The following is a 24,024-nucleotide window of genomic DNA, read 5'->3' on the forward strand; positions in this document are numbered from 1 at the left end:
GAATTTCTTGGGAAAAAATAAAGCTAGGTTTTATGAAGTTCCATTGACATGTAAGTTTTCTCATAATCAATTTTAAAAAAATGAATGAAATACTAGAACTTTGGTGGTCATGTGGCTGAATGAACATAGGGGAAGGAGGCAAGGCTTGACTGGAGTCCCCAAGCTGGCGGGGACCTCTGGGGAGCCAGGCAGAGAGCAGGCACATAAAGCGGGGACGTGCCCACTGCTGCTCTTGTCCCAGCTGACCTGAGTATGGGGGTTACCCCAGGGATGACAGTGGCAGCAGGGGGTTCCTCCTTCCAGTGCCTGTAGGTTGGGAGGGACATGGGGGAGCTGCAGGACAGTAGTGTAACTAGTGTGATCAGGGCCCCAATCCTGGGCACTGACTCGGGAAGGCACAAAACCAGCATATGCTGCCACAGCTGCTCAATTGCTGTGTGCTGAGGGGCCCAGCTCGGCGATCGACTGCAGGGGGACCCTGGGTGCCCCCCCAGGCCCAGGAGGTACCAGTCGTTGAGCTGAGGGGGTGCGGGACAGGGAGCCCAGCTCACTCCTCAGCGGACCAGTAGTAGACTGGAAGTGCTTCTGGTCCACTTCTGGGTCTGCTGCCGAGTGTGCTGGGGAGCCCCCCGTGCTCCTGTGGGATGCTCCATCCGCCCCAGCATCACAGCATTGATGAGCCACCTGGTACCTTGAGGTATGTAGAAAAAACATTTAAATTGTGTCTGTGTCCGAATTGCCGAATTAATTCAGAGGCTTCTGATTTGACTTGGAGAGATTCAAGGGTTCTCTGATTCAATTTGGATTCGGCGATTCAGCTGCCAAATCGGGCCGAATCTCCACCAAATCTAATCAAGGACTGAAGCTTCACACAGCCCTAGTGTACACATCTGTGCATTTGACTTCTGTGCCACTATAAAGGTGTTTGTAGTACTACATATTGTAACACCTGTTTGTACGCTCATTTACACCAACCAGAAAATCCTTTTGCAAGAATAGCTTATTCCATTCCAAAAACTGGTCTCCAGTAGGGTGATACCCTGGTAGGCCTCAGTCTTACCACTACATATATATATATGTGTGTGCATATATATATATATGCTGGCAACCTGTTTTAATGGAAGACAAGTTCAAACTCTTGAACACCCTGGATCTGTTTTTCTTGAAAGAGGAATTACTCAGAATGCTAGGAACATACCCTTCTCCTTTTAGATAGTGGAATGGGATCTTTAGCAGTCATTGGCAGAAGAGAGATCAGTTTCTCATTTCTAAGGGAGGTCAATGATCCTGTTTATGCTAGAACTGCTGCCCTAAATTTTTTCCACCATTGTACCCAGTGGCCTATGCAACCATTAGCATTTCAGTGAGGTAATGCCAAATTCATTGCAAGAGTCTTGAACTCATAGCTCGCTAGCCCAAGTATTGGTGAGCTGAGTTGGGATAAAAAGGGAACTGTGTGGTGCAGTATAAAGTTTCCATTTTCAAAGTAACCATTTGACCTTGAAAACAATATGAGTTTGAAAGAAAAACTACAAACAGAACCTATAAACTGCAAGACATGCAGCAGTACACCCTAGGTAAGTACCAAGGGGCCCTTTGGGCATCAGAAGGAGTATACCTACTTGTCCCACACTTGCAAGGAGGCAGTTAGAAAGGCCAAAGCAACGACAGAGCTGAGGCTGGCAACACAAACTAAGACAAGAAAAAGTCTTTTTTTAGGTATGTAGGGAGTAAAAGGAAGGCACAGACCAGTGTAGGACCCCTACTGAACAAGAAGGAGCAATTAGTGACAGAGAGGGGGGCCACGGATGAGCTCTTCAATGAGTTTTTTGCCTTAGTGTTCCTCAAGAGGGGTCAAAGTAAGTCTCTGAATGGGTTCTTACATGGGCATCAGAGGGACACCAGCCTACCAACTGATGACGCTGACTTGGGGCAAAGTCACTTGGATGGACTGGATGTGTTTACATCAGCAGGCCCAAATGAGCTTCATCCGAGAGTACTGAAGAAATTGGTTGGTGTCATTGCTGAACCACTGGCACAGCTGTCTGAGTGTTCATGGCACTCAGGTTAGGTCCTGGCAGACCGGAAACGGGCCAGTGTGGTCCCTATTTTCAAGAGGAGGAGGAAGGAGGATCTGAGTAATTATAGGCCAGTCAGTCTCACCTCCATCCTTGGAAAGGTCTTTGAAAAGATTATGAAGGATCATATTTGTGGGAGTCCAGTGGGAAAAACAATGCAGAAGGGAAACCAGCATGGACTCGTAGCAGGTAGATCATGCCCGACCAATCTGGTTTCATTTTATGACAGGGTCACAAAATGCTTAGATGCAGGAGTAGAGGTGGATGTCATTTTCTTGGATTTTAGTAAGGCCTTCGATACGGTATCTCATCCCAGTCTCATAAATAAATTAAGAGGCTGTGACACACATGTTTACATGGTCCGGTGGGTAGCAAATTGGCTTAGCGGCCACACCCAGAGTGGTAGTAGATGGGTAGGTATCGACCTGGAAGGATGTAGGTAGTGAGGTCCCTCAGGGTTCAGTCCTTGGACCAGTACCCTTCAACATCTTCAACAGCAACTTCGATGTGGGTGTGAAGTGTACTCTGTCTAAGTTTGCAGACGATACTTAATTGTGGGGTGAAGTGCACACTCCGGAGGGTAGGGAACGACTGCAGGCAGACCTGGGGCAGTTTCACTCCTTAGTCTGGTTTTGTAGGTGCTAATTGATGGCAATTAACTGGTTACATTAGCTAGGTCCTGTGTATTGAGCTGGTCCCTGAGTGAATCATGACTGACTGGTAACTGGTAACACAGTAGCTTAGCAGCCAGGCCTGCAGTAGTGTCTCCCACACCCCAAGACAGACACATCAGCCCCACAAGCACCCATGGCACAAGTTTTGCCTGTCAGCAGCTAGGAGTTCAGGGCCCCAGAGCCCCCCTGCACTGATCTTCTCAACAGCTGGCAGGCTTCGTGGCCACAGCAGGGGTCACCATCCCTGTAGCTGTCACCCTGCTGTGCCTTAACACACGCAGGGTCACCCATGGCACAAGTTTTGCTTGTCCACAGCTTGAGGGGCAGTTCCCCCCAAACCCCTACACCGATCTTCTTGAAACTTGGCAGGCATTGTGGCCTCAGTGAGAGCTACCAGCCCTGCAGTCTTGACCCCCCTGTGGTGTAACACCTAGAGATGACATGAGTTTTGCTTTCAAGAATTTGAGGTGCAGTTCCCCCCAAACCCCTGCACTGATCTTCTTGATACTTGGCAGGCTTCATGTTTTCCACAGAGTCTACCACCCCTGAACATTTCATTGAAATTGGACAAAAAACAACAAAGTTATAGATATTTTATTGTTTCCCCATTATACCCTATGGCTGGATCTCCGAGGCGGCTCTGAATTGCTTCGGGAAGCCGAACGAGGCCAGCGCTTCAACCTGGACATGCTGCTTTGGACCCCGAAGCATCCAAAGCTTCTCCAGATCCAAAGCTCTGTCTGAAGCCTCGCACAGCCCTAGATGCAGGCTGCCTACTGCAGGCTTGGAGCTCGCTGCCTTATGCCCTCTCCCCAGGAGCCCCACGCTGCCACAATGAGGCAGCAGCAGGGGCAGCAGCACAAGAGTTGTACCCCCCGCTGTTGCCAGGTGGGCAGGGGGTACCTTGCCATGGCGGTGCAGGGCTCCCAGGGAGAGGGCAGCAGGGTGAGGAGCGCCGAGCCTGCAGCAGTCTGCCTGTATCCGTCTGCACCCCTGCCCCGCACGGGGACCGCTCAGCTGTGCTCTGGCTGTGCCATGGAGTGGAGTGGGGTGGGGGGGGTATCATCTTACCCCCCCCAACCCCATCAAAAATAAAAATTGGCTCCTATGCTAACCACAATTTCTTTCATCACTGAGAAAGTTACCTGATCTCTCAAACTCTTTTAGTTGGTTGTAGGATGCTTGTGCTGACCTTAAATCCAAGCTGATTGACACTGATTAGTTGTGTGGCAAACTATGCTCATTTCTCTGTGGTTAGGGGCAATTTCTGGAAGTCCCCCGAGCTATGCTGTTCACAATGAGATGTTAACGGAGCGAGTAATTGGAGGACACGAGGCCCAACCGAACAGCTGGAAGTGGCAGGTAAAGCCTTTTTCATTTTTTTAAATTTGAAATCTGCACAGTAAAACAGAAAGTTTGAGAACATGACAGCAAAGCAAAAATGCAGGATGTCAGACGTAGCCAGAGTGCTGCTGGGTCTAGTCAGGGCAAAGCAATAACCTTAGTAACACTTACTGTCCATCCAGCACACAAATACAAAACAGCAGCTGGCATTCACAAACCATCCCCTAACTCAGGGGTGGGCAAAATGCGGCCCACGGGCCGGATGAGGCCCTCCAAGCCATTCTATCTGGCCCGCCAGGCCATCCTATCTGGCTCGCAGGGCCCCTAAAAAAATTAGAAAATGAATATATCTGCCCCTGGCTGCCTGGCACGTGGCCCTTGATGGCTTGCCAAAACTCAGTAAGCGGCCCTCTATTGAAAATAATTGCCCACCACTGCCCTAAGTGCAGCAGCCTGGAGTCTCTATGTGGAATGGCTCAGCATCAAGAATTTAGAAAAACATTACTCCTAAAACCACAGAGAAAACTAACAGACAGTTGCTTTGACTGGGCTGCAGTTTCCTAGAAGAGACTGCTTGTTTAAAGTATGATTCTGATTAGACAAGTGTTCGATTAGATGAAAAATGGCACGTCCTTATATATGTTTGTGTCTAGTACAGCTCTAATCATTTGTGTCTTTTTTCATCAAAAATACATGTTTTCCTTATTTCCTTTTACTCCTGTTTAGCACCAGTTTGCTGGTAGAGCTATGGAAGAATGGGTTGATGCTATGTGTCGTTTAGGTTTCTTCGACAGAATTGTTAATTGAGCTTCTGCATTTTTATTAGTTAGGCTTGGTCACCACTAAGGAAAAGGCATATTTTTAACTCATGGTATCTAATGTATGTAAAATCCTAATACAGCCAAGGAAATTAAAATTTGTCAGATACGTGAGATAGAGGAGGGAAATCCTTTCATTACCTCCATTGGTCATGATGTTTTTCTGGGGCTACACTGCAATATATATGGTAACACAAGTTTAACAATGTAGTTCTTCTCCTAAGCAGACATGGCAGCAATGATGTGTGAGTCTACAAAAGACTTCTGTGAATTTCCGCTCCCAGTGTGAGTTCATATTCCCTGTATTTAAAAAAAATCTTTTTGTTCATAGATTAAGCAATTTAACGTAGTTACATAGAACCTCTTGACAATTTTACAGAGCCTCTTCTAAGAATGTAACTGCTTTTTAACAAATGTACTTTCCATTTAACAAATAATATTCACCCTCACTATGAAGATGAGGTTAGTTTCACTGACCTCTCATATCTAGATGTCACTGGTAATATTTAGTGGTACGATACGATCCACAATTTTACATGCCCTCAGTAAAAATAACAAAACTAGGAGCAATTAAAAGAATCCATCAGCAATTATTGTGAATCTCCTTTTAAAATCACAGAATGAAAGTTTTAAGTGACTCAAAGAGTATTTCATTTTAGATGGTTATACTGCATGAATTATTCTACAGTTGAGGTAGAATTCTAATTCCCATTCTTAAAGCAAATAAAGAAATTCCCCATAAGAAATAAAAGGAAAATATGAATCAGGATATATTTGTTAGGGTGACGATATTTGGATCTTGGGGAGCACTGGGCGTGCAGCTGAATAAAGGCTTTTTCCTGTGTCTCAGCAAAAGCTGCTGGTCACAAGGCTGGATGATACATTAAAAGTAACTTTGCTAATGCTTAAGTAAGCAGGTTCCTAACAAAAGGATAGGGTGCGAAGTGCATGATGTGTTGTGTAAAAATAGGATACAGACCAACGGCTATCGTTAGGGGACAGAGCACAAGTATGGCATTGGAGATGGTGCTGAAGTCAGCAAGAAACCAGAAAGAACCAGCAAGAAACCACACTGACTGGGAGAAGATGGGGGTCAAAGTCTTACGCATGCACTCTTAGCAGAGAGGCATGTAAATGAATGAAATGCGTAGGCCATACCGTGCTAAGGAAGCAAACAGGAAACAGAGGCGAAGCTTGAGATGGGAGGAGAAATGGGTGGGACCGAAGGAGGGACATAGGCGGGGTAAATGTTAATAAGTATGAACCAAGGTGCATAAATGTGGAAAGAACTATTGTTTGGTGTGGCTCTCCGGTTTGTTGGTTGTTTGGGAGCTAGCCCGAAGCTGTCTCCATTCTGAATAAAGCTGTTGCGAGCAATGTGTGCTGGGGTTTGCTCCCTGCTCGCTCTGGCTAACGAGTAACAGGATCCATGGGCAATTGGATCGTCGTCTCCCTGGTCATTGGGCGCCGCATTGATTGGGGTCTAACAATATTTACTTCTTAATGCTATTGCTGTGTATTATTTCTTCCAGCATACTGTTCTGATATTACTTAATGTTAAATACATATGAACATTGGTTCTATAGGTTAGTGAGTTTTTGACTTGAGTATACTTCTGGATTTCTTTGGTTTACTTTACCAAGCTATGCTTCACTTGCTCTATATCCTATCTTTTGATATTTTTGCACTTTGGAATTACAAGCCTTTTACTTTTGTATCTATTGGATAATGTGAAACAGTCTGTGTAGAGGAGCATCTGTTAAGACTGTTAGTGTTAAAAATCTTACATTAAAAGTAAATCCTTGTATAGCCTCAATTGTTGGCAATCCTACTTTGTAAAATAAAAGATGAATATATCAGCTTTGATTTAAGAATGACACTGAAGGGATGCTTCTGTCCTCTATCTTCATGGCACAAAGCAGTGCCATGCACAGAAAGCCAAACTAGCTTTAAAGAAGCTGGCTGAAGTACTGGAAGCAGTGTATCCACGCTAGCACAACTAATGTATCTGTACTGCCACCAGTACATGCATCTCTCTGTGTTGCATTTGCATTGTGTCACGCAGATATACCGGAGAGACCTTGTAACTCTCTCCTGATCAGCAGCACTCCTTGGAAAGGACTCTGCTGAGACCAACTATTTTGAGTTTAACTTGCAGAATGATGTCTCAGAGGGAGCTCAAGGAGCCACTGCTACCTGTGAGCTAATCAAATGCAGCTATTTAGGAGAAAGGTGTTCTTAAGTAATAGTCCTATGTCAGAGCTGGACAAACTGAAGCACAGAGAGATTTGAACAGATGGTTCTCTGCAGTCACTGGCAGAATTCTTCTCCCCAAACCCCACCCAGCCGTGGTCCCACCCCTATGGGTCATTTTTCTTTGACCGCTCATCCCAAAGAATGGCAGGTCGTAAACAGGTGTTTCCCTGGCTCCATAAAGCTTCATTTATACCTTAGAATTATACCCAAGCCTGCAGGTTCTTCAGAGATTCATGATAAGGATGTTCCAAATTCAGATATTTCACCTGCAGATGAATCCCAAAGGAGTAGCTTTCTGTTGCACACTGGACTCGAGTGTTCATATATATTGCTATTATATTGAACCCCTTCATCAGCCTTTGTCTATGCTAGGAAAAAATGGTTCTTTCCACCCAGATAGCTCTTAGAAGTGTTAATCCTTGTCTATATTGCTTTTTAGTGAACAATTGAGTCACATCAGCTGGAATGAGGTAATTTCACTGAAAAGGGGCCTTTTTAATTAGGTCGGGCAAGACCTTGGAGACAGCCTTGCTTTGTATCATGCTGAGCCTGGACTAGTAGCAGCTGGCAACAAAGCACACCCAAAAAGCAAGTGTCTGCCTGTTTGCGTTTTCAGTCATTCTGAACCTCTCGTTATTTTTGCCAGCCACAGGTGGAGCCTGGTTATGTGCCACATCGCTAATCAGAATAGTGCACACAAGCGCCATGGCAGAGTCATGAACAAAACTTTGACATATCATATTTTGCCATTTGATCCAGGTGTCCCTCCAACTTGCTTATGCAAATGCTCCTGAGTATTTTTACCATGTCTGTGGTGGCACACTCATTAGTACTACATGGGTCATGACAGCCGCCCACTGCATCAACGCGTAAGTACAATAGTAAGAGACTTTAAACTCTCAGTACAAGTCCCAGATCTCACTCTGGACCGCTGCTGGGCCGCTCAAACACTCCGAGTTCTCAGCACATTCATTCTGGTCAAGGCAAGCTGGTATTAATACACAGTTAGTTTCATGATATATAGAAAATCTCTTATTAGATTCACTGAATATATTTACACATAACTGCTGACTTCTGGAAAGCAATTGGTTGATTGTACATTTACATGATGGTATATGTGATAGCATACATTTGAGTTTTTCAATACATTTAAATTGGTATTATTATGCATAGAGGCTGAGGGAGAGAGAGAAACCCTGCCTTCATCCATTCTCAGCCATAGCTTATGTGCTTTGTAACACGCCCATATAATTAAGATCATAATATAAACCATAAATAATAAACCATATATACAATGCATTATATACAAATGAACACATCTTTAATTGCTTATGCCTTTGGCCAATACATCATTAAACAAAGCATTCATAGCATGCTCATCATCCCATTCTAGACAGACCAATAATTGCAACATGAACAGTTCCAGATTCCTGCTAGTCTGAGAACGTTGTAAGCAGCTGAACAAGAGGACAGACAGAACAGCTTTTGTTCCCTGACCAGCAAAATGCAGATGTACATCCCTAATACAATAGAATATTTGGCTGAAACTTATCCTGAGATGGAAAATGCTATAGAGATGACTGTAATGGGAGGTGGGGTGGGCAGGGAAGTTTACTGCCACAGAATCTGTGGTACAAAGCTATTCCTGTGGAGTTAGGGGGATACTGTACAGTAACTCTTTTGCAATTTATTTTTAGGCGAACTGGAACAATATACCGAGTGGCTCTGGGTGACCACAATCTGTTCAACTTTGATGGCACTGAGTATTTTATCGGTGTTGATGGAATATTCATTCATGAGGGTTGGGACCCCTCTGACATTGCAAATGGGTAACTAATCTCAAATACCACCTTGCTGCATGACTGAATGATGAGGCATACTAGTGCCTGTTCCCACAAATGTACCTGCCCAGATTCTCTCCAATATCTGCTGAGGAAAGTCTTGTGGGAAGCCCTGAACCTGGGTTCCTGGTCTGCTAGCTTCCTGCAAGCTGCTTAGGGACAGACTTAATAAAAAGACAGACTAAAAAGTAGGTGACTCTTGGGTGCCCCTTCCCCAGATGGAATCCGGAGCAGTGTCCAGAACTCTGGGATCTCTACACAGTGCATGGGGAGAATTAGGTGGCTCCCAATGGGACCCAAAATAGCCAGCCGGCTCAGCAGAGGCTCAGCCTACATGTAGGGCATAACAATACTGAGACCAGCAGCTACTTTGCTGTAGCGACACGCTCCCCAGTATAGCACGCTGCTACGGCAATGTAGCTGCTCAAAATAACCATGCATCATACATAGGGTGAAGTATGGGCTGTTACTGCACCATGATTTAGTGCTTCCAAACGGAAGTACCAAATCACAGCACAGTAACAACATTGCTGTAGTGACACATGTAGACGTGCCCAGCGTGCATCAATGGGGGATGCTAAGGGCAAGGGAAGGTCTGAAATCCTACCCCCAAGGTAACTCCGTCTACTCTACTCTACTCTACTCCGGAAGAGAGGCACCTGTGCTCTTTTTGTCCAAGAAGGAGTGCGGCTCACTCTGTTCTTCTACGACATGACTGCTGGGGGGGACAAGCTGTCACCCTCTGTTTGTAATGGCCTGGTGGGTAGGACTCCTGGCCAGGAAGTGGGAGGTCTAGGCTCAATGCCCTCTTTAGCCACAGAGGGATCAAACCCATTTCTTCTTCCCAGGAGAAATGCCCTAAAACCACTAGTTCAGAGGCTAGGCTGTCTGGAGGCAGTCTCCAAACATGCTGCAGATTTGTTCAAGGTTCAGTAGGCTAGAAAGCGTGGGCAAAAGGGAGCCCTGCTCTGTAGTTGAGTGGTTAGGACACTTTCCCAGGAGGGCAGAGGCTTCTGGTGCCTGCTCCCAGGCCTCTTTCTCTATTTTTCTTGACACAGTCATTAAACAAAACAGTTCTGGGACCAGGGAATGGGACCCACGTCTCTCCCCTCCCTAGTGTGTGAGGCAGGTGTGGGCGATGTGGATTGCAATACCCTCAGGCAGAGGAGGGAATTAAACCCAGCTCTCCTATCCACAAACCCCCTCCCCTACTCCTCCAGGATACCTGATCAGATCCAGGGGTAGCATTGGGGGCCAAGTGACAGGGCCCCATGGGCTGGATCTGGCTTGCGAGCCATATGCTTGATAGCTCATCTCTAGCCACCAGGATATCACATAAAAGAAGGGCTTTAACAGTACCATCACTACCAACATTTTCAAAGAAAGTGGCAATAACCACTGCAGAGAGCCCAATTTTGTTAGGGTGCATTATGGTATACTCGGAGAACATGCATGGGGTGGAGTCTGGCAAGGGGACTTGGGTGAAGTAACACCACGTTTCTGGATCTCTGTCAGACTTAGGCCTGTGCATGAGCAGAAAAAGACTTTACAGGCACCTGGGGAACTGTTAGGTCACAGATTCTGCCATCTCTGGAGTGAGATGCTTCCAGGGTTACATGGTACCTGAGAAGGGGTTTTCAGAATGGCAATTTTGGACCTAGGTCTCTAAAGTCCTGTGTTAGATGTACCTAAACTCTGTGCCTCAGCTCTCCACCTGTAGAGTGGGGTTAATAATTCCCTGTCTCATGGGGTCATTATTGTGTGTGAGGTCTCAGACACATGGGTGATGGCGGCCATACACGTACCTGCAGAGGTGAGTGAAAACCAACTGAAGTGTCAGGTTTTGGCTATTGACTGACTAGAATTTCCAGCCAGGCATCTGAAAGCCTATTATCTGTGTCCTGTTTCAGCAACGACATTGCCTTGCTGCGTCTCTCTGCTTCTGCCTATGATAACGGCTTTGTTGAGCTAGGATTACTTCCAGCCGAAGGAGACATCTTGCCTAATAACTATCCATGTTACATTACTGGATGGGGAGTAACTACTAGTAAGTGGAAAAAAATGTTTTGCAGTTTAGAAAGACCATGCCAGATTCAAGCCCTTGTGTGAATCAAGTCTGTTGACATGCATCTTCTCCAATGCAAAGAGTGACGGAAGGGAATCCTGCCCCAAAATGAATCGAATGCCAAGACATTCTGAAAGAGAGAAAAATTCACCACGGTGCACTGCTGCAGCCCTGCTGTGACAGGACCAAGAGGATGGTATCATCTCTGCATTATTAAATTCTGACAGTTGAGCTATGCCAGCGAAGGGTGTGGAAAGATCACCCCGCATAACTGCCCTACCTTTGCTGACAAAGTTCTCGCTGTGGACTCACCTTTGCAGCCAAAGGCTGCTGCCATTCAGGGGAGCTATTATAAACCTGGCAGCAGAAAAAAATTCCTGTCCACAACAGGGGGCTTGTTCACCACCGCGTTACCACTGTAGTTAAAGCAGCAGCACCTTCTGTAAGGCAGACATTGCTTGTGTAGGGGGAATGCATCACATTTTGACATGTGAAATAGCATGATGTTGCTATTTAGCGCACGGTGTGAACCAGAATCACTGTGTTTAAAATGCTGTCAGTGATCACAGTTTATCCTGGCATCCACAACCAGTCATTGTGATTTTAAGTAGTATTGTAGCCACTGAGGTCAGCAGATCTGTCTGAATACACATGGGGAATAGATCCACTGGGTATTTTACTCTTGGTTTGGGCCCAGTCTAGCGTCTGCCACTCCCAGCTGTGCTGTCCTCAGTGACTCTGGTTACACAGCAATGTTGGGCTTTATATCATTGATGATGGCTGCGTTGGACCTTTGTCTATTATAGTGAGAGTGGCTAAATACTGTTCCTTCCCTTTCAGTCGGGGGTGGCATCCCAGCCACACTGCAGGAAGTGATACTTCCAGTGGTTGACCATGCCATCTGCTCTCAGAGTGACTGGTGGGGCTCAGCAGCCAAGGTGACCATGGTTTGTGCTGGTGGAGACGGCGTGAAATCCGGGTGCAGTGTAAGAGGCATAGTTTTGGGGATTTCCTGAGACTCTTTCTCTCTTCCTCATGTCTTCCTTCCTTCCTTTCCAGTTCAACCCAATTATCACACAAATTGGTAATCCCCAACAACACACTCCTCCCAAAGCCTGCAGCAGCTTAGGAATGCAAAACACCTCTGGCAAGCAAACTACATCTCCTGAGAATCATCTATTGCTTTGCTATTGTTCCAAATCCCTCCTTCCTCCCACCCCGTGCACAGAAACGGGGAGGTTAATGGAAGGGAAGCTCCCAGGTTCTTGTTTTACACATTTCTCCTCAACTCTTCTGGGGAAGGCAGCAAAGAAGCTTGACTCTCTCACCAGCATCTCCTACGGATGTCCAGGACTCCCTTGTAGCCCTGCAGTCAAGGCTTTGGCAATGTCCAGAGTCCCTGTTAGAGGGATATCTCCATGACAAAGGAACAAGGCTGCAGAAATGTAACCTTTGGAGGTGTTAACTTGCCTCCTTCAGCTTCAGGTGGCCACTAGCAGAGACAATTTTCTCCTTCTACTCTCCTGGCCCTCCCCCAAGCATACTATGCTTACCTTGCCCAGCTGACTTCCTATGCAAGCGCCTGAGGCCACTCCAATTTGTGCCTGCATCCAAATTAGTCCTTGGCTGGCCCCCATTTGGGAAGCAAGACAAGGTGGTGTAAAACTATTTTAGTTATAGCTCCACTTTTAGCTCTTCCATGGGCTGTACCTACAAGAACTCGGTCACCCCAAACAGCTAATCAACTGTTTCCACTTTTCTAAGCCTTGATTCCTGAATTACTCTGAGAATTTGGGTCAAACCAACAGTGTGTCATTTTCCCTCCCTCTGGTTCCAGGGTGATTCAGGGGGTCCTCTGCAGTGTCACACGGAAGGTCACTGGAAAATCCATGGGATCGTTAGCTTTGGCATTGTCCCCTACTGCAACACCTACAGGAAGCCCACAGTCTTCACCCGAGTATCCGCCTACATCAATTGGATTTATGACGTAAGTGCCTCTCAAGTCACTGGACTTATTTCATCCGGTGTATAACTCCCAGGAAGCTCAAGGGGTTACACCAGAGAGAAGTCAAGGGGTTACGTCAGAGAGAAGTTGGCCCGAGCCCATTCTTTGATGGCATTATGAAGAATGGAGTTGAAAAAAGAGAGAATTCTAAGATCAGCTGGGCTATCTGCCTGCTGGGCTATCTGTCTGGTTAGTCAAGCTTTAGCCACTGACTGCAATAATATATGTGGTACCAGGACCTCAGTGCAATTCTCTGCCCTGTGTTATGCAAGAAATCAGAGTAGATCGGTAGCAACCAACCCTTTTGGTAGGTGCGCCACAAGTTAAGACTCACCTCCATTCCAAGTGCTGCTCTGATCCCCACCCCAGAGGCAGACCTGAGAGAGTTTGTACCCAGGGTGCCAGAATGGAGGCTTCAGCCTCAGGCCACAGCCACATGGAACAGGGGCAGGACACTAAAAGGAACTGGCACTGCTAGGGGCCAGGTTATTCCTTCCCTGGTTCTGCAACCCCCACAGTTTTATGTGGTAAGTGAGGATGCAAAGCCCTGGATTTGGCAGGAGCTGCAGGGCCTGGGAAGGGTTAACTTGGCTCTTGGCAGTGACACCTGGCACCTCCTCTTACAGCAGCATCTTCTCTGCACTCTGCTGTACAGAGCCCTCTGCTTCCTTCCTCCATTCTGAGTGTCTGGGGCTCACATGCCACACACAGCAGCCTGTGCTACTTGTGGCACGCATGCCATGGGTTGGCCACACCTGAACTAGATAATGTTACTGGCTTCTTCTGCTCTTAACATAGATGAATGTCCCAGTACATTTCGAGATGGACCCCTGTACAGCACTTTTTGCATATATACCACAGTCATTTGCATTCATCTGGTATCATATTCCCCACTGAGCAGATTCAGTTATAAGCTGTACCCACAAACACCCAAATCAGTTTTTGGGCTTGGACATGAATGAAGAGCTCTTGATCTCAGCAAGAGAGTTTGGCTCAATAGGCCAGCTACTTCTGGGCCCCTGACAAATTCTCTAGCAGAGAACACCCCTCCCCACCTATCCCGGCCTCCATCTGCAGAACTGGGAGAGCCACATTTGCTGTGTTCATAGTTTCATAGACATTAGGGCTGGAAGGGACCTTGGAAGATCATCTAATCCAGCCCCCTGCCCCAGGGGCAGGAAGTCAGCTGGGGTCAAAGGATCCCTGCAAGATAAATGTCCAAATGTCTCTTAAAGGAGTCCAGAGTAGGTGCTTGCACCACCTCTGGCAGCAGTCTGTTCCAGGCCTTGGGGGCTCGGACAGTAAAGTTCTTCCTTCTGCCCAGCCTGAAACGGTCTTGGAGGAGTTTGTGACCGTTTGACCTTGTCATCCCTTGGGGCGCTCTGGTGAACAGGCGTTCCCCCAGATCCTGATGCACACTCCTTATATACTTATAGGCAGCCACCAGGTCCCCCCTGAGCCAGCGCTCTCCCAGGCTGAAGAGTCCCATAGCTCTCAGCCTGTCTTCATAAGGCCTGTTTTCCTGACCTCTGATCATACGCGTGACTCTCCTTTGGACTGTTGGGTAGGACTGTGGTGCAACTGGAGAGTGGAACAGTATTTATATCTTCCATTCATTTAAAAACACTGGGGAAAGCTAGCTGAATTTGTTCTGCACTGAATCCACTTTTTATTTTTTTCAGACTATGGAGAAAAATGGTGGCTACTAAGGAAGGATCAACTTATACGTGGATATGAACTATCATTAGAACGAAAAGATATGCCTGCTAATTGCATCTCTGTGGATCATCAATAGAAGAGACTGGTTGAAATGATAATAAAGAATCAATGAATTCAAAACCCATACTATTGTGCCTTCCAATTTAGTAAAACAGAACAGCTCAGGCAGAGTATAGTGTAGTTGTACTTAGTTAACATGGGCATCACACAAGTAGGGCACAAGTCCTAACACTTTATTAGACAAGCTCCCAACTTGGAGAGTTGGTACAGTTTAGGGCTGGTAAACAACTGTATTTTCCATCTTTAAGTCACCAGTTCAAAGCCACTCCTATCCGAAGGTAGTAAGAACAGCATGGTTTCTTTGTAGTTCTGTCTCAACTGAGTTTGGCCTCAGTCCAGTTATTAGTACATTGTATCCTTTAGTGCATTTGGCACTAATGAGCAACTGAACTGGTTGCTTTAGTAGAGGAACCTAGGACTGGATGAACCATGAAGACTGAGTTGGAGAGATAACATCCAAGGCTCTATTTTCATGAAGGAATCTCATGGTGGTATACCACAATGGAAGCCTCCCTAGTGATGAGGGAAAGGCCTAAGAGTGAGACACATTATCAGGACAGTTGCGTAATGATCCGTGAACAGAAGATTTTGGGGCTATCAATTAGATAGCACCATACACAATGCAGAAATTATGGAACAAATAACCTTCCTGGAGCTTTTTCACAGAAAGAAACTCCTGGGTTTTCAAACTGCAAGTCAGCAACATTACATCCTTTCAGGCTGTCGACGTGAAGGGTCATGTTTCACTGAGTTGTCAGTCCTTGAACTATGTAGATACATCAATAGATGTATCTTGTTGTTAGAATGCCTGTATTGAAGACTGTGAGATGCTGAGATAGTAGATGGATAGTAATTAATTAAGAAGAAAAAAATCTTAAGACTTTTAATTAGTGATTTGTTTAGCAACATTCAGTTCATTAAGAGGGCAGCTCCAGCTACAAAATCTACAGCAGAACTAATCAATTTGTCTTTGGTGCAGCTTTCAATCAAGATAAGGCTTATTATTATTTACGTCACTCTGACAATACCCATGAGGTTGTACAAGACACAAAAACAAAACTAATCCCAGCCCAAAGATTTTACAATCCAACTCCCTGATTCTGCAAAGATTTTTACATTGGCTTCAGTTTAAGCACTGGGAGTAACCACATTGAATTCACTCAGACAACTCTCAACAGGTAAAGTTAAAGTGTGAGAGTAACTTCACACTGAATCGCACCTTACCTACCTACCTTGTAAATGAGTAAGATGCCTGGAAGACTGAGCTTTCATGGACAGGCACAGGGAAAAAGTGACAACACCTTGCATTGGGGAACCCAGAAAAAAGGAGCTAGGCTGGATTTTAAAAACTAATTGTTAAATCGCTTATGGTGGATGTGTAAGGTGAATTTTTAGGATGCATTTCAATGAAGTGGTATCTTGGAGGCCTGACTCCTTATATGAGGAACATTTCCATCCATTCTAGCTCACCAAGAGGGAATGTCAGAACTCATTGGCTAGGGACAGAAATTACATGTAAACTGGTATTAGTGATCAGAAACCAGTTCAAATCTGTAACACAACAGAAGTTCAGTGCGCATAAACTGCTTTCAAAATGACCAAAACTGGTTTAAGATAAACCTGGATGGGTGTAACATCAGATTAAACTGATTTAGGTTAAATCAGTTTATTGAACTTCCGTTCCAGATTCTCTCCAGATTCAAATTAACTCACAGTCCCTCAGCATCCCAGGATGCTTTGCATCTCTCCTGCAACCCCCTGTACCCCTCACAGTGTGGACAAACTAGCCTTGCCCCAAGCTACCTGCTCTAGCCAAGCAGGGAAGCCTGCTCTAGCCCCCCGCCCCCTGCCTCCCCCTTGGTTCCTGGCCTGGGCCACTGCAGGCACTTGGCTGTATTTTCAGAATCAAAAGTGAATGTCTGTTCACTTGTTTATCAGTTCAATCTATGCAGCTTAGCCTAACCTGCAAAGATTGAATGGATTAAGCCTCAGGCTTTTTGACTGTGTGTACTTACCCATTGAGGTTCATGGTGTAATATGAAGAAAAGGACAGAGATGAGGGATGGAGGGAGACAAATGTCTTCTAGGCCGGTATTGCTAGCAGAGTGCTGAGTGCAGGCCTGGATGAAAGGCCATAGAAAGTAAAGTCTTTTTCATTACTTTTCCCTTACCATGACTTATATGCAGTGGGGTTTGGGGATGTTGGAATTCAACATCCCAGACAGTTGGAGATTAGCAGCAATATATACAGTATTTTTGTGGACTGTTTTAAGCTGCTTAGGGGATGATTCAGAACCATTCACCAATAATAGTAGGTTATGAAACTAGTGTAACTAGTATCTGCAGCTAACAGTTTCATTTTATGGCTAATTATAGTCTGCATGGTGGATCTTGCAGGAAAATATGGGGAAAACCTCCCCTGCTAAATCCTCTTATGCCGAAGACATAGACAGGGGTGGATCCAGGATTTGGCAAAGTGGTGTACAGAAGCAGTACGCCATGCTCTAGGGATGGCTACATCCCACACTGCCAGCATCTCCCTCTGCCCAACCTCCCCTTCACCCACTGGTGTGGGCAGATCAGGCAGGGAGAGCGTCTGGGAATTTTTTTAGCTCCCAAACCAGGTAAGAGTCCTGCCCCCACCTTCCCTCCTGGGTCACAGTCATGTCCCCTCCCCACTCCTGCCCCCATCCCCCACCTATTGCTTTCCCAGCTGTCCTGGGGAAGCTTAAGTGCCACTTTTGCGTGCTCTGGAGGGGTTGCGTAGGGGCTGGGCTCAGTTGGGAACATAACAGGACAGCAGCAGTGGTGATGGGTGGGTGGGTGGGTGTATTCCCCCACCTTGCTTGGCCCTCAGAAGTAGGCACAGGGAGGGCGAATCATCTCCCACATCTCCACTGCTGCTGCTGTCACTGTCCCAGCTGAGCCCAGGCCCTGCACAGCCTGGCTGGAGTGGGCAGGAGTGGCTCTGAAGCATTTCTCCCCTGAGACGTCCAGAAAACAGCAGCAGCAGGGAATTTATGGGCAGGGTCATGCCTCTGAGCAGGAGGGGAAGAGAGAGTATTTTCACCTGCTTTGGGGACTTCAAAAAAGTCCCCAGAGGTCTATCTTGGCATGGTCCCATCCTAAAGGGGATGCAGCTATACCACTGCAGCCCCTCCGGATCTGCCCCTGTACATAGATAATGCTTTTAAATGGTAGAACTCCTGATTAATTTACCGTTATTTCCATTTCAACTCATTAACTTCTTTGTGCTGCCTTGTCTTCCTTCTGAGAGCTGAAAAGTCTCAAGCAACTGCCTGAACGAATCGTCTCCAACGGTAGGACAGAAACCCTGCCTGCTATTAACTACACTCATCACAAGAGGGCACCATCACATCAAAGAAATACTTAATGCAGCCATCTGCACAAAGCCACTTTGGATCCAAGGATGAAATGGTATGTATAAAATTTTGCATGCTATCCTTTATATTCACATAAAATATATCAAAGATGACTGCTTTTCAGGTACAGTTTATCAGCAAGATCTCCTTACTGATTTACAAATATGACTTGTATATTATCAGAGGTTCACACCAAGATGAAATCAGTGAATAATTTTTGTAAGGGTTATAATAATACAGTTGGGTATCTGTACTGATTGCTACTGATCACTAAGTTATCTGACTACCCTTGATTATATATTCTAGATGCTCACATATATTAACAAAAAGCCTTCTCCTGATGGTGAAAAAATAATATTGGGTATCTCACCTTAGCAGTTTTTGATATTACAGAATGTTTTTTAACTCCATTATCTCATCATGTGTGTAATTTTTTTTTGCTGTAGCATCAAGTAAAAATATTTTGAACCTGACAAAAGAAAGTAGACTTTTAAAAGTCATCCAAACGGTGAAGTACTGTCTTGTAAAATATGACAGGCTACAGTCTAGAGAGCTGGGCAAAATGATGTTAGGCTTAAATGCCTCACCCTTTATATTTTAATTTCTTCATTTTGATTTCAATAATAGCTGAAAAGATGCATATCCAGGGCTCTAGGGCTCTGATGTTTAGAGAGAGCACCAAGGACTAGATGCAAAAAATTACAAAGGTGTCTAAAAGTTTCAAAGCCTAGTGTTTAGATGCTTGCCCCCTGGGGTAGTATCCAGAATCCTGTGTTAGGGAGTGCAAAGGGAGAGCAAGCTGGGCAGGAAAACACTCAGCAGGGAGCCCCCGAGACCAGTGGGGATCAACCTTTTTGGTAGGCATGCCACAAATTAAGCCCTGTGCCCGCCCTAAGAGCCATTCCAATCCCCTTCCCCTACCCAATCGGCTGTTCTGCTTTCTGCTCCCAGCTCCTTGCTCCCTGTCCTATCTACTGCTCTGCTTTCTGCTCCCTCATCAACTGCTGTGTTCCCCAGTCCCTCCCTGATCTGCCACGTGCCACACAGAGAGGTGGCTTGTGCTACAGGTTGGCCACCCCCTGCCCTAGAGCTTACCAAGAGGAAATGCTGAGCACAGGAGGGTGTCTTGTGTCCATCCTACTCGGGGTCACAGGGATGGGCCTTCATCTACTGGGGACTTCAGCCTGGGCTCTCTCCCAAAGGCAGGTGCCTACACTGTCTTTCAAACACCAACCAGAGACAACACTTGTAAAACACTGGGGAAGGCATTGCTGTTGCCCATCTCTTGCAAATAGTGATGATGCCAGGGACTGTCTGTGCATCTGTCCAGCTTATACATCAGCAGTCCATGGAGCAGGAGCTGGAACCCAACGCTTCCTCTCCTAGGCGGTTCCCTAACCAGGACGCTGCCACAGTCAGGCTCCAGGTGTGTTCTTCTAGATCCGTGAGTCTTGGCATCCTTTTTGCACAGCTCTTGCAGGACCTCCACATAACTGATAAAACTGTGGTGAGAGCTCTCTCCTGGGGTAAAAGATGTGGCTTTGAGCCCCCTCAGGCAGAGGGGTGGGTATTGTACCTAGCTGTCTTCCATCCTGGGTGAGTGCTGGTAGGTGCTTGCTCGTTTTCATCCTCCAGCCACGTTTTTAAAAATGGAAGCAGTCACCACTGCTTTTGGTGAGGTGTCTGCCTCGGCTGGTGTGTGTTAGGCTCTGAGAACGCTGCCTGCATGGCCCCCTCAGAGGTTTCATACACACATAACTCAGGCAACACACACATCTGTGAAACACCTAACAAGCCGTGTCACTCTTGAACTGGGCTTGCTCGTCAGGCACCGAATTAGACCTCTTACGCATGCACCGTGATCCATAGATTTGTATATATCCATATATCTATGCACACAACAAGACTCCACTTCTGGCTGACTGGCCCAATTTGTGAGTGGCACAGCTTGCAATGAGAACTGCTTGGGGCTGGACGCAGGGCTTCCTCTCATCATTTTGATCAGGATGAGTGTTTGACATTTGACTGGTTCAGGCATTTACCTCCTCCCCACCAGGAGCTAAAGCACTAGAAATGAGAGGGAAGATTAGATCTGAGAGTCCCTTGTCTGAGCATTTAGGCACCAAGTCGTGCTCAGCAATGATTAAGCTGCATGCTTTGCTGTTTGATCTGATGGCATGAGTTTCAGCCCACAAAAACCTGTGCTCTCTCTCTATACATATACATATACATATACATATACATATACCTCATTTGGGTGCATATCTACCCTGTCTTCTGATAAGGAAACCAACAGGTATGTTCCCCACGTGTGCTTTGGGCTTTTCACCCTACATTATTACACCGTTCTGTTCCTTTCAAGGATTTGAGGGATGCTCTCAGCCCCCTGGTGCATATGAAGAGCTTGTGAGCGGCACACACCGATGCTGTGCCAGAGTGGAGATAGGCAGCCTGGCAGTCCCCCTGCAGCAGCAGCAGCTACTCTCCCTGCTAAAGCCAAACCCCCGCAGGTTGAGCCTCCTCTCCCAAAACTGCCCCCCTGGGCCTTCAATCCTCCACCGTCACAGCTCCTCAGACAGAAGCATCACTCCACCCCTCATCAAATAGCTCCAAAATTATTCTGTTAACCAGATGCCACAACCCTTTACAGCTCCACACCCCAGGATGCTATTCTGGCCTTGTGGCAAGAAGCACTGTCTTAAATCATGTTTCCTTTGACAGGTGGGTGCGATCCGTTGCTCTCAGCCAGAGCCACAAAGCGAGGCCTGCTACAATGCCTTGGGCACGACTCTGGGCAAAGGGGACTCTGAGAGTTAATTAAGTTTGTATTCACTTGTAGCGCTGATGGATTGCTCTCATGCATGGCTCACAGTGAACACAGTCAGTTTGAGCTGGATGACGGGATATTTCAGCACTAGAGACACGGTGTTTAATCAAGGAGACCAATCCAAACAGTACTGGATGTGGGTAATTTAAAGCAACAGCCCCTTTTTCTTTTATTCATGAAGAGTGTTGCCTTTTAAAGGGCTCCTTTTGGCTTTGATCTCAGGCTTGAACTCCTCCCAGCTGACTTGCTAGAAGAAGGACATGGTGGATCACAGGGTAAATTGGCTTCACTATGGAGCAACAATGGAGCAGACAGCTGATGCACAACCGTACCACACAGTGCATCATTCACACCCTGTCAGATAATACATAGTAACTTTGCTGTCTGGGAAGCCACCATGTAGAATGTGTCATGGATCTACTCCCCTACTTGATTTAATGTGTAGGCTTCATGCAAGCTGGCTCCCTTCCACCTAGCAGCCAGGCACTGTTAATAGCACCTACTGAGGGCAGCCAGTTTGAAAGAGCGGATCATGCATCCACTTTTTACTACACAGTAAAATCCAGCTTGTGCTATGCCATTGACCTTTGTGATAATATTATAAGGCCACATGTTTAGAGCACACCAGCTTCTCGTGCATCCACTAACTTGTGCAGTCTACTTAAAGGTGCCTGTGTTTGCAGTGTTGTCTTGCAGAACTGGTTGCTTCCAGTGAGGGTGAGAGATATCTATGGATTTATGAACAACTGCAGACCTCTGTAAAGCTGATCATGAAGGTTACATGGGAGGAAAAGCAATTAAACTTCATAGAGAAAAGTTAAACACTAGAAGCCACCACCCAAGGTACTGGCCACATGGAAGGCCTGAGTAAAAACTAACTCAGGAGGAATAAAAAGGGTTTTCCTGGGGACTGACTGTGAATACAAGGGCTGGGACACTCTTTGCAGCTGTGCTTATATATGTGTATGTATTAGCAGCAGTAAGTGATGAGAAAAGAAGGAGAAGCCAGCGAGGCAGTTGTGATCATTAATCTGAGATAAAGCAGAAACAGAGCTCTTTGGGGCACCAGACTGGTTGGAAAGCCAAACTTGGGACCTGGGAACAAGGGAATGTAGGATTTGGTGAACATGCTTTGTAAATCAGCAGGACTGAACCATATAAATCCTTGACTCCATCCTCTATTTCTCTTCCTAAAGAAAATCATCTGAGTACCAGCCAGCTGCTCAGGGCAAAAGACAATAGGTAGTGCCTAGTCAAGGAAAACTGTGGTGTTATACAGCAGAGTTAGGATGGTGTGAGAAGGAGAGAAAGATGCTCAAGATGAGCTCAGGAAGTTCATAGAAGCCTTCTTCTGCGGGTGCAGGCACAGGCCTACTTTCCTTGCGCGCATACAGAAACAGAACGTGGTTTGCATGCACACAAGAGTTAGATAGATGCCTGTTCAGCCATGTATGTGCACAGATCAGGAAACTGCATGCATACATTTGTTACTAAATGTGCAAAGTGTAGTCTTTATGAAATGAGGATCTACGCTGAGGGCAAGGCATGCTTTGAGTAACCAGATCAAGACAAGGCTTTGGAGAGCAGGAACTGAGAAAGAGGAGAATCTCTAAAGAGTTTGCAGTCTAGTTGCTTTGTAAGGAGACGATTCTACATGACGTGTGTGCCTGTGGGCATTGTGCTGACATGGGAGTGTGGGGATCCTGCATCTGCACAAGCACCCAAGCCCTTGGAAACAGTAATCATGCAACGTTTCTGTAGTGTGAGGTCGCCCAAGGTTGTGTCCTGCCAGCTGACATCATGCAATCTCATATACTGCGACACTATGAAATGCAAATCTGGGTTTCTCCATCTGTTCTTTCCCTTTAGATAGTGGCAGCCTTCCTGCCAAATTGCAGAAAATGATTTTTCCCAGTAGTTGATTGAGCCACCTGTTCTCAGCCTGGCTGGTGGAACTGCTAAGCCCGAGACAGCGTGGTGTGTACTGAGAAAGACAGCATGAAGTCTGGATGCTGTAAAAGAGCTATCTTAACCCTTGAGTTCAGTTGATTCCCCATAGCCATTTCCCTTTGTTAGTCACCCTATTAATGAGCTGAGGATGGGACTGGGACTTTTCTTTTTAACAACCTTTGCAGCAGCAGACCTGTGGTCCCCCTGCTTTACCCTTGAGGTTAGGGTGTTATGTCTTCTGTTGTGTCATGGTTGACTGTGTAGTTTTGATAAAAGACTGGCGTTGTATAAGGTGGTTTGGATAGAGATGGTTCTGCCTCAGGCAGGGGGTTGGACTGGATGGCATCTCAAGGGCCCATTCAACCCGGCCTGTCTATGATTGTCTATAAGCAAATTCTTGTTCTGGCCATGGGGGAACAGGTTTCATAGGCAGCAGCTTTAAGACTCCAACCTGAGTCTTAAACCAAGCTGGAAACCAAGCTAACCAGTAAGAAAGCAAGGCTGGCTCTTGCAAATCAACTGACTTCTTGCCCTTTGGTCCTATTTATTTGTTAGAAACAAGAGTTCATTCTTCTAGGGCAGGAGACCTGGTGTTATCGTGGACTATCTGGATCATTGCTAACATATTTTTTTTGACCTGTTGCAAACATAGGACCTACCTGAGTTGCAGCTAGTAAAAGGATTCATCTCATTCCTCATAAACACTGTAACCCTTGCCCTCTCCTGAAGACTGAAAGCTATTGGAAGAGAAGCTGCTAAGCCTGGCAGGTGCTGACACTGAAGGCTGCAAAGATCACTCATATTTGAAATAGCTTCTCAAACAGCTAAATGTATTCCCGTACTCAACCACTGTACTTTCATTCATCAAGAAAATCTAGATATCCAACTGGAGTCTTGATTCAAGACCTGTGAATCTGACCCCGGCTTTTTCTGACTTGTAAAAAAGTCGTGAAGAACTGACACTGCCTCTGCCTCCTCCAAACACACCACAATCTAACCAACGC

General features: G+C 46.2%; 1 protein-coding gene and 1 long non-coding RNA gene across 2 annotated transcripts; both read left to right on the forward strand.

The window, feature by feature from the left end:
- Window positions 1–7,932: 7,932 nt before the first annotated feature.
- On the forward strand, window positions 7,933–11,120 carry LOC102576128 (chymotrypsin-like elastase family member 1). The gene is made up of 3 exons (XM_006264790.4): window positions 7,933–8,039; window positions 8,868–8,999; window positions 10,922–11,120. Exons 1-3 carry the CDS (start codon window positions 8,014–8,016, stop codon window positions 11,118–11,120), a joined length of 357 nt encoding a protein of 118 aa, XP_006264852.3. The 5' UTR covers window positions 7,933–8,013.
- Window positions 11,121–11,922: 802 nt separating this feature from the next.
- On the forward strand, window positions 11,923–14,873 carry LOC132250676 (uncharacterized). The gene is made up of 3 exons (XR_009462283.1): window positions 11,923–12,062; window positions 12,914–13,063; window positions 14,764–14,873. It is a non-coding gene; the product is annotated as an uncharacterized LOC132250676 (long non-coding RNA).
- Window positions 14,874–24,024: the final 9,151 nt, after the last annotated feature.

Source organism: Alligator mississippiensis, chromosome 5 (genome assembly GCF_030867095.1).
Source record: "Alligator mississippiensis isolate rAllMis1 chromosome 5, rAllMis1, whole genome shotgun sequence".
In the NCBI taxonomy this organism is placed as follows: Eukaryota; Metazoa; Chordata; order Crocodylia; family Alligatoridae; genus Alligator; species Alligator mississippiensis.